Source organism: Vombatus ursinus, unplaced genomic scaffold, assembly GCF_900497805.2.
Source record: "Vombatus ursinus unplaced genomic scaffold, bare-nosed wombat genome assembly UNPS02015202.1, whole genome shotgun sequence".
Classification (NCBI taxonomy): domain Eukaryota; kingdom Metazoa; phylum Chordata; class Mammalia; order Diprotodontia; family Vombatidae; genus Vombatus; species Vombatus ursinus.
Window position 1 is genome coordinate 35,964 of NW_020954980.1, and position 11,539 is coordinate 47,502.

Sequence of the window (11,539 nt, forward strand, 5' to 3'; positions counted from 1 at the left end):
TTTTTCTGAAGTCAGCCTGTTCATCATTTCTTGTAGCACAACAGTATTCCATTACATTCATGCTACATGTATACTTACTAAGCTATTTTAAAAAGCATGCTTTGATGAATTTAAGATCCTAAAATCATATTTTTTAAAAACACAAATTTAACAAATCTCTCCCCATTCTGGATAGAGGAAGGCAAACAATTCACCAGACCAGGGGTTTGGAACCTAGGATATGCATCCAGGGGGCATGAGAAACTTATCAATGGAGAGTACTGTGAATATCTGGCAAACAACTATATTATCCTATCAAGCTTAATTAACCCATTTATTTATGTGTACATGCATAGTAAACTCTAGAATTTATTTCCTTTCAAATTGAAAAGGGAGGATGCTGTTATGGTACAGTTTATGGAAAGGCAAAGCAGTATGGGTACTGCAAAAGGCTTGAGAACCCCAACACTACACCCATAAAGGAAATTTTCTGTCTAGCAGGTACTATGTAATAGGTTCTCAGCCTCTAGAGTTCTCAATAATTAAGATTCCACCTTTCAAAAATGATTAAGTTGCAAAATAAGTATTTTCCTATTACTCTGCTCCATTTCTGGAAAAATGTACACATAGTGTAACTGAAAAATAATGGCCAGTCTGAGTTGAATAGAGACATTCAAATTTGTCATTCCCTTAAGATAAGAAAGAATACTAAGAAAAAATGGGAGCTGATGAATATTTCTAACTGCATAATGATCATCTTTCTTTAGGCTTTTAATGAGTGAATCCTCTCTGTAAGCTGGGTTCTCTACAGTTCTGATAAAGATTCTATTTCAATCCAAAAAATATTTCTAAAGCCTACGTGTAGGGTTTGTGCTGAAGTTAAATATTAGTTTGCAAAGCCTGACTCTTAGCCAGGTTTGTATTTTACTTCCAAATGGTTACTATCCTTCCTGCTGAATGCCTCACCAGCTTAGACAGATGGCATTTCTTTGGGTTTTGATTCTTATGCAATATAGTCATGAAATGACTAAAACTAAGATAATGTTTATTTGAATTACTAAAATGAAAACAAAATGTGGCACTCTCATTGCAGACCTATTTTAAATATCAAACTAATCACTGTATAGGCCTGGGTTTGAATTAGCTCCAGGATTATCCCACATTTCATTCATGGAACTGTATCAGATGAGAGAAAGACGTCCAAGTCCAATGATCTTGGTGAAATGAAAAATATTAATAAGATAGCAAGTTCAATGAACAGGAGCAATCTCAAGTCAGAAGTGCCCGGAATGCCTGGGGAGGAAAATCTAAGGATCCATTATAGATGCATGTGATACAGAGAACATTCTGAAACAGCTTCAAAGTGCCTGGTAAGTGAGTTTATTCATGAAGCCAGACCTAATCTCAGCAGTATATCCTGTGTAACGACAACAATGCTACCAGCACCAAACAAATCTGCCAACAGATAGCCTAACGGAGGTATCTACATGGTTATCCCGACTCTTCTTGTACTTCAGGCTTCCTGAATTCACAGCAAAACACTGTGGCAACTGTGGTAGTAAAGCACTAATTAACTAACCAGTATTTACTTGGCCAGGCCCTGTATGGAGGCAGCTAGGTGACCCATGAAGGGCTTGGAACTTAGAGGATCTGAGTTCAAATCCGGCCTCAGACACTTACTCACTGTGTGACTCTGGACAAGTCACTTCACCCTGTTTGCCTCAGTTCCTCATCTATGAAATGAACTGGAGAAGAAAATGGTAAACTACTCAGTATCTTTGCCAAGAAAACCCCAAATGGGGTCACAGCTCTAAACGGGGGTCATAGAGAGTTGGACACGATTGAAACGACACAACAGCAGCCTTGTGTGGAATGTAAAAAGTATAAAACCAGCCCCAGCTCACAAAGAACTTAACAAACTATTATAGGGGAACGATGAAGGGTGAAGAATTTGGAGAATGAGAAACTGGTAGATTCCCATCCCTAAAAAAGAAAGGCCATTAGAGTGGCTGTCTCCCAAGAGAGGGCTGAGGCTTGATCTCAACTGATTGAAGAATGCTTCCTGAAAGCCAATCACGAATGGGTTTATTACACCTATACCATTCTTCAATATTCCCTAACTCTAATCCTCCCACTCCTGGCCCAGAAGCAGGGCCCTCAAGTCAGAACATAATCTGAATTAGACAGACAAAATAGTAAACTTCCTTGCCTTGTTCCTGTTCTCTCTTCATGCTATACTCCACCATGGTGGTAGCTCAGTCTAGCTGAATGATGAGGCTTCCCCAAAATGGACACTCTCATTTTTTGGCAGGAAAGAGCTCAGGCTATGATTATGCAATATGCATTACACATCCAAATCCACCTCTCTTCCCTTTTTCCCTGAGGGTATCACCATCCCTCCAAGTCTCACAAGTTCTCAACCTTCCTAGGCCCCTCCCTGAACTGAAAATGCTCTCTTCAAAGCTAACCAAGATATTTTATTACCAGCCCAGATGGCTTCTTCTTGACCTCTCTGAAGCATATGTCACTGTTGACAACCTTCTCCTCCTAGATCCTTACTATGTAAACATAAATTGTAATAATTTTTCAGTCACTGCCTCTTAGCTTTCATCAAGATTCCTTGTCCATTCAATCCTATTCACTTTTCTTCTTATATAGTCAGTATGTACTCTCAATGAATGAAAAAATATTTAAGCGTTACAGGCCAAGAACTAGGCTAACCTCTGGGGTTACAAAAGCAAAGATGGTTACAGCCCTCAAAGAACTTTCATTCTAACAGGGGCAAACATTACATAAGTGAGAGGCAGAGAAAGGGGCACTTTGGCACTGAAAATGGCAAGGATGGTGAGTAGACCACAGTAGATGGTGAGTAGTACCACAGTAGACTGGCAATCCTTCCAAGAACAGTGTGGCAAAGTTGAATATTTGCTAATGGCTAAAAAACAAACAAACCCTCCCTCACTAGACCCTATCATACCCAGTAACTATTGTCCTATATGTCTCCTCTTTTTTTTTTCAGCCAAACTCCTTGAAAAAGTCATTATACCTGTCCTCCAATTCATCTCCTTTATCACTATTTTCTTAATCCTCTACAATCTGTCATCCTCCCTCACTCAACTGCTGTGCTCTTCAGTGAAGTCAATGAATTTCAGACCTCGTTCCTCTTCAACTTCCCTGCAGCATTTGAGTGCAACTCATTTCTTCTCTCCTTGATATTTTCTCCTCTTCAGGTTTTCATCACTTAGCTCTCTCCTAAATCTGATGTGCTGAGTCATCAGTATCACTCCTACTCTGTGAGGGGACTCCCAAGGTTCTGCCATGGGTCCTTTCCTTTTTTCCACTCTAAATCTTTCTGGATGACCTCATCAACATCCACGGATCCAGTTGTTAATCCTATGCAGATGACTTCAGATCTACCAATCAATCTATCTATCCCTAGTCTCCCTCCTGAGCTCCAGTCCCATATCAAATGTTTACTGGACATTTAAAACCAGATGTCATCTCAAACTCAACACAACCAAAACAGACCTCATTATCTTTTCCCCCAAATTCACCCTTCTTCCGAATTTCTTTATTACTTTTTAGCGTGGCACTATCTTTTCACAGTCAAACCCAGCTTTGCAATTTCAGTGTCATCCTCCAAACTCTTACCTCTCCAATCTACACTGCCAATTCTTTCATTTCTATCTCTACAACCTCTTTAGCAGAAGTCCCCTCCTCTCCACTTACACAGCCACCACCTGGTTCAGGTCCTCACCGTCTCTCCTGTGGCCTACTGCAACAACCTCCTAATTTGGTTTCCCTGCCTCAAGCCTCTTTTCCATGACTGACAAAGTGATTTTCCTAAAGTTCAGGTCTCATCATGTCATACCCCACTCCCTTCAACTCCAGAGGCTCCATGGATCCATACTGCCTCTAGAATAAAATATAAACCCTTTTGTTTGAAATTTTTTACTAAAAAAAAAAAAACTTAAACACCAAAAAAGAACATTTCCATAATAAAGAAAAGTCTACATGAAACCATAAATCTCCATTTCACACTGCTTGCTTTTATAAAAGTATATAATTCTATATGGTAATTTTAAAAAAATGTCCCTGTGCTCCCTTCTGTGCATTTTTAAAAAATGTTACAATGACCCTCTTTTTGGGGGGCACCATTTATTGTTACCCTGTCTTCCCCTGCCCTTAGCCCCAATTAACTGAAAGGAAAAAAAAACAAACCCTTGTAACAAACGAGTATAGTCAAGCAAAATGAATTCAGAGTAGCCATGTCCAAAAATTTATGTCTCTGTTTATTACCTTTCTGTATGAAGGACGTTACTAGGCCTCATCATACAGTTCCAGAAGAAACATGGTTGGTCACTGCTTTGATCAGAAATCTTAAGGCTTTAAAAATTGTTTTTCTTTATTACTGCTGTCTTTGTATAAATTTCTGTCCCAGTTTGCTCACTTCACTGTGGCAAGCCATGCCATTCAGGATTCCCTGAATTTCCTCATAGTTATATCCCACCATTGGTTTGGCTTTTCTCCAACTGTCTAAGAGATCTTGAAATCCACAGCACCCCCTGTAGATAGTAGTTTTCTTTTTCACACTTTTTAATATACCCTTCTTCAGGATCAGAAGTTTCTTTTACTTATGACTATTCCCTCCCTCATACTATCTTCCTCTTAATACCCTCATCTTAACTTTTCTGCTTTTTTTCCCTTTGAAATTTAAATCTCTTAATAGCCTGGCTTTTTCCTATACCTTTCCAAGTCTTACAGAATTAGGTGATTTAGCTATACTGGCTTATTTTTGACATTCCACACATGAAAGATCTTCCATAGTCCTCCATGCCTTTGTACTCAGCTAGTCTTCCATATCCAGAATTTGATACTCTAACATACTCTTACGGCTGTGGTACAGCTGTCAAAAGCAGAGAAAAAAATGGTATCAACAGTGTGGGACCTCCAGCAAGCTTGCAGGCTTTGGATGACTCTGATGAGAATTCCTCAAACTACCATAAAGTTTTTTCTTATACTGAGTTGAAATCTTGTTTTCTAGAAGCTTTCACTGTTCCCCACCCCCTACAATGGTTCTAGTTCTGACCTCTGGGACCACGTAGAAGAAATCTAATTAAGGTTCTTTTCAGAGGGATCTAAGCCACTACTTTATAATTACTAAGGGTCTTTTGATGGGGGGGGGGGGGTAAGGATGGGAAGACCAGCAAGACATAAACCAGAATTGGGAAATTTCATAAGGTTACTCAGATTTAACAAATTTTTTCCCCCCTTAATATAAAGTTTGACTGGTTACATCATCTTAGAATCAATTGTTATTTTCTTAGCTATCCACTGGGAAATAATTCAGGGTGACTAATTTTTTTTAGGCATGATGCAACCCTGTCTTTGTTTTAAGAGTTTTCTCTCTCTTTAAAAAGGGAAAAAAAAAAAGCAGAGCTATTTCCTCTTGGAAAGCTTTGTTTTGTTTCTGAAGTCAACCATGACAGTAACCACTCCCCTGACAACCAACTCCAAAAAGAAGTAATGTAACATGAGGGTCTGAGGAGTCTGTGCAGGTGTTTGAGGCAGCTGGGCACTCAGGCCCTTAAATGAAACTATCATTATATCTTGGTTTTAATCAGGCCCTTAAATGAAACTATCATTATATCTTGGTTTTAATGTACCAGACCAGTCCCTTCTAGTTATCTCTGAAGCTAGGCACTCCCCCAGAGCAGACCCTGGAAATCAGGATTTGTAGGCTCTAAACTTTATGGCTCTGTATATGGGAAGCTTAGGGGTAAAAAAACAAACCAAAAAAAAAAAAACCCCAAAAACCTAACCAAAACCATAAAAGGAAAATTACTGATGAAGCTCTTAGCTTAGTACGTGGCACATAGTAAGTAAGCTCTATGTAAATGTTAGCTCTTATTATTCTCATTATTATTGTAAAGTCAGAATTTTAGAGCTGAAAGAGACTTCAGAGGACATCTAGCTCAACTTCCTGATTTTACAGTGAAGACATCTAAGGACCAGAGAAGTTAAATGATATTTAAGTCACACAGTGAGTTAGTAGCAAAGCTAGGTCTCCTCTCAGTCTAGAACTTTTTCTACTCATATCATCACCAGCTAGTCACTCAAGCAACTAATTAAGACAGGCGTATAATATTTAATTTGAAAACTGGATCAATGGACTCTCCAGTATTAAAGCCAACAGTTTTAAGTGGAAATATAGAGCCAATTTACACACAAGACTCATTGTTTGGAAAAATACAATTCCACTCCTTGAACCTTTGTACTGGCTTTTAAAAAAAAAAAAGGAAGTAAGGTTTATTGGACTCAATACTACCTATCTAGGAAGTTCATACAAGCTGAAAGTAATCCTATTTCCCAAGATTTCAGAGGTTTATGATATACAGCTTTGACCAGCCGAATTAATAGTTTAGGAAAAGGATTATCATAGCACTTCAGAAAAAACAAAAACAAAAAACAACTTTGTGTTTTAAAAACTGATAGGTAAGGGGTTTTTTTTGGGGGGGGGGCACAGTATATTTGTATTCTTAAAAGTTATTTGGCCACTGTACAATTCTCAAGAGAAATTTTGGGGACCCTCAAAGGTAAAAAAAAAGTTAATAAAAAACTGCAAATTACAAATTGTCTTTCACACAAAGATATAGGATGCTCAATAAATATCAGCTGATTTGAATTAGCACTGATGTTTGCTTTCTATTCCCGACTACTCAAACCACAGGTATCACTATGAGCTTTACTACTGTGCACCTGTGCGATGAGCACTACCAAAAGGATACAGAAATGGCCAATTTATGTGAAAAGATAACAGCTGACACCCATGTTTTATTCTTCCTTGACTGAGCTTTAAGACTATACCTATTCTCACAGCAAGCAATCAGTGAATCCTGAAGGAGTAAGAAACACTGGCTAGATTTACAAAGCTTCTTGCCATAAGAACACTAAAACTGCTAGCTTAAAATGTGTCCTAATCACCCAAATATTGCAATGAATGACTTTTTCTTTCCTTTGACCTCACTGAAATATCTGACACTGTTAGCATTCTCTCCCCCTTTGGGTTCAGACAAGCCACAAACCTTGCTGGATCTCCTAGCTTTCTCTACTGTTCCTTCTTTGGTTCATCATCTTTCCATCCCCTTAAATGTGCACCTTATACAAAAGGGTCTGTCTCACAGGTTCAACTATCAGTTCTACACAAATTATTTAAGGCAGCTAAGTGGTTTCAATGGATGGAATGCTGGACCTGGAGTCAGGAAGACTGAGTGCCAATCCAGCCTCAGATTCTTGCTTTTTGCAGGGCCCTGGGAAAATCACTTAACTGCTGCTTGCCTCAGTTTCCTTACCTGTGAAGTGAGGATAATAATAACTAGCTCCCAAGGATGTTGTGAGGATAATATGAAGTATTATTTGCAAAAAGCACTTTGCAAATCTCAAAGCGCTATATAAATCCTGGCTACTATCATTATATTAGCTATTTTCAGCTGAGACCTTGCTTATATTTTCCCCAAATCTGTTTTTGACGTCACTCTGTCAGCAGAACCACCATTCACTCATTCTCACTTGAATTCTTCCCCTTAAGTCTCACCAACACTCCTCTCTATTCCCAATGCTGCAGTTCCTTCATTGACAGCTATAAGCACTCTGATTCCAAACACCACCACCACCACCGCTACCACTGCTGCTGCTGCCCCCCCCCAATATTCTTCCCATTACTGCCAAACAACTTCCTAACTCATGCACAAACATCGGCTTATCACTCCTGCTTTTTAACGCATACCAAGCAAAGTTTAAACTTCCTTACTTGGTTAAGCAGTAGGTAATGTTTTTGCTTCAACCTACTTCTATGCTCTAGCAGAAATGGACTCCTCACTGTCCCCCAGATATTTCGAGCACCTTCTCACCTCAAGTGTCTTGGCTCATGTTATTCTGTGCCTGGAGTATCCTACCCTCCTGCATACTGAATTCCCCTCACAGAACCCAAATGCCACCTCCTCAAAAATAGAGTAGTAATTTTCTTCATCAAGGCATCCTTTATTCTAACACCTGCAAAGGGAAAGCCAGTGAGCTCTTTACAAAACACTTCATCCGGTCCTTACTACAATGCTGGGAGGTTGGTGCTAGTGCTCCCATTTTACCGATGAGGAAATTGAGGCTGAGAGAGATTAAGTGACTTGTCACACAGTAAACTGATTTGAACTCTGATCTTCCTAGATTCCAGATCCAAATGTTCTATCCACTGCCACCCAGCTACCCTATATCATTCTGGGAACAAGTAACATGGTTACAGCAAGTTGAGCAGGTGTTCCACCTAGAGACAGCAAAGTCCCATGGGAAGGACAATTTCCCATAGCCCTTCAGGGCTGACATGAATTGAACCTACCGGATTCTACGGTTACAAATGAGTAATTACTTTTCTCTCCAAGGAACTCATACAGCACTTTCTCTTTCATCTTTTTTATGTTCTTACCTATTTTTTTTTTATCACAGCTAACTGTGTATGTATTCTATTCCAGGGTGAGTTTAGATGGCCAGGGCTGCTGGGTACTGTCTCACCTACACTTTTTGCCGTATATCCAGCACAGAGCTCTACTCACAGTGGGCACTTAGATGCTTGTGGACTCCAAAATCTGCTTAATTTCCCAACAAGTTTCCCACTCTTAACTTGATTAAATGTACTATTTACATTTTTTTTGTAGACTCAGCAGAAAAGGTGACAACCCCAAGTGGGGGGGGGAACTCATCATCTTATTGGCTGCTGATTCAGAGTGGGAGGGAACGCAAAAAGTGAGACCCAAGCGATCCCCGACTGCCACCAGCAAGCCTCGGTTATCACGCGATCAGATGGAGACAAAAAAAAAAAAGCGTGTCAAGCCAGGGATAGCAAAGCCACCCATCTACGGATGGACAAGCATTCGATACGGAGCGCCTGTTAACGAGCCAGACGGTGCTGGGCGCTGTGGGCACACGCGGAAAGAAAGAACAAACTTCCCGTCCGTCATTTCTACCTCCGGGGAACCTTCAGAACTTCGCTAGCAGCCCCCGACTCTGGAGAAGCCCGGCGTTTCTCGCTGGAAGCAACTTGAGAGATGACGCCCCTTTCGTTTTATACGGAGACGGGGGAAGGGGACCTGCCCCAGGCAGAAGCAGGCAAGGAGCACCTAGTAGGCGCCTTCCCTCCGACACCCACTGCCCCCCACCCCCTGCCAGCCGCCCCAGCTGTGTCCCCGGCCGTTAGCAGCGGGGCCGGCGCGAGGCAACGGCCGTGTCCCCCCAGCCCCGGGTGCCCCCCGCTCCAGCCGGGCGGCCGCCCGCCCACGGCCGTCCCCGAGCGAGCGCAGCAGCTAAGCTGCCCCCCCACCGCCTGCCCTCCCCACGCTCCCCAACCCCCCGCGTTCCTGGAGGTTCCACTTACCGGGATGATGTTGAGTCCCTGCTGCTCCGACGCCACCATCAGGATGTCCCGGAAATCCATGGTGCCAAGCCTTGTGGACGGGCCGGGCCAGGGCAACACGGAGGCTCGCGGGCGCAGCCGGGCGCCCGGGCGGCTACAGCTGCCCCCTGAGCTCCCCAACCCGCGCCCTCCACCCCACGTCTACTTCCGGCGCTTTCCAAATTTGGAAGACCCCTCCTCAGCCCGCACTCTGCCCTCCCCCGTTCCGGGGCAACCTATAATATTTCGGTTGCGTCACCCCGTTTCGTGCGTCACTCGGGAGAGCTTCCGCACTCTGCGCCGGATACACGTTGAAGAAGGTCAGGTGACTTTCGGCCTTTAGCGACCACCTGGAGGGGCGGGATCAAGCCTTTCGTAGACCAATGAAGCGCTACGGCTGCGGTTCAGGGGGTGGTGAGTGAGGAGACTGGGGCACAGGCGCACTGGTCTGCGGAAGTTGGAGGAGATATCCACGGCTGTGCTGGCTTGAGCTTCGCTGTTCGGTCCGGCCGAATCGTGGACTCCGGCGGTGGTCTTGCTGGGGCCGCGATCCGAATCGGCTGCAGTCGGGTCCCTCCTCGCGAGAGGAACTGAACTATGTCTCGACGAGCTGACTTAGATGACGCTGGTTGCGCGCGCCTACCGGCTTCACTCCTCCGAGAGCCTTGCCGGCTTCACGTTTGCGTTCGTGCGCTGTCTTAAACTCGCGTGAACTGTCCCCAGTGCCCCTTCCTTCCTTGGTGCCCGAAGGTAGGCGCACCTGAGTTCCAGGCCCCTCCTAGGTTTCCAGCTGAAGTTCAGAATGAGCTGAGGCTGTCAAGTAAGGCCAAGCCTCGAAAGCGGCTTTAAAAAGTCGTGGTGGGCAGTGCGGGAGTGGTTGGTGAATTGATGAGGGGGTGAGGAGTGAGAGGGGGAGTTCGAGAAGTGGCCCCAAGTTGTCAGGGAGAAAAGCCTTTAATAAATACTGGATTTTGGTACATCGAAAATCCCTAAACTTAAGGAGTTTTTTTTTTTGAAACATTATCGAAATCTTCTGTTTTTACATCCTTTTGATTTCCAAACAAATCTATCCTCTTCAACTAGGGAGCCATGTTTCATAAGAGAGAATAAAAGAGAAAGAGAAAGAAAACATTTCAGCAAAACCAACCACTTCAGTCAGTTCTCATAGTACATGCTGTATGCCACCTCCATTGTCCCTCCGAAACTGCATCTTTTATTTGGATCCAAGCTTGTTCATTTTAATTAATGTCAATGGGACCAGAACAGCGTCAAACCTGTGGATAGCCCTAGCGGAACAGAACAGACCAGAGACAGGAGAGTCAGGAATCAAACAAGTTTAATTTCAAAGTGAGGGAAATGGCTTGGAAGCTAAGTCCCCCTTCCTAAGAAGGGAGGAGGGGAGGGGGCTTACCCGATTATGCAGGGGTAGGGTTTTTAAGAGTGAAAACCACAAACGGCTTGACCACAAGACAGGCATTCTTGGGTCTTGTATGAACAGTCTCCAAATCGTTAGGGTCCTTGAGCCTTGTGATTGGTCAGCGGGACACAGAACCAGGGTTAGCATGGCAGGGAGTAGAAGCCAGGCACCTGGTTCGATTTGCTTGTAAGAAGGGATTGTTAGCATGTCAAGGGTTCTGACTAATCACTTGGACTGCAACCTCAGATTCCAAGCCAGGGCCCCCTAGAAAGTGGGAAAGCTCCAACAGCTTCGATTAAGTCATCTAAATAGTGTAGTTATAAATACTGTGATCATTGCATATATTATAGCAATTAATATGAAAAGTATAGATCTCACTACAACATTACACAGCATTATGTTTCCATTTTGTTCTTTCCATTTACCTGTAGCATGAGAGGGCTGGATTCAATGATCTTTAGAGCATCTTCCCACTCTTAACGTTATGGAATTTGGTAATAAAAACTTAGCTTCTGTCTGCTAGACTTAAATGTACTTAGGTCCAATAAATTATACTTCATCTCTTCATCTGAGTGAAGGGCAGTATTAAAGGGTTCTGGAAGAACCGTGCCAGAGCCTGGTTTTAGGAGGAGTCAGCTTACAGAAGCCTTGGGTTATTTACTTGTGGTGCAATTCTTACAGACACCCAGAGCTATCATTTTCCT

General features: G+C 42.8%; 1 protein-coding gene across 1 annotated transcript in view; it reads right to left on the bottom strand.

Annotated features, from left to right (window-relative positions):
• The window catches only part of LOC114031646 (protein SPT2 homolog), a 21,622-nt gene extending 11,210 nt beyond the window's left edge, over window positions 1-10,412 (bottom strand). The window contains exon 1 of the mRNA XM_027846781.1: window positions 9,401-10,412. Coding sequence (XP_027702582.1) covers window positions 9,401-9,460 — 60 coding nt within the window. The 5' untranslated portion in view covers window positions 9,461-10,412. The remainder of the gene's footprint in view (window positions 1-9,400) is intronic.
• Between the last annotated feature and the right edge of the window lie 1,127 nt (window positions 10,413-11,539).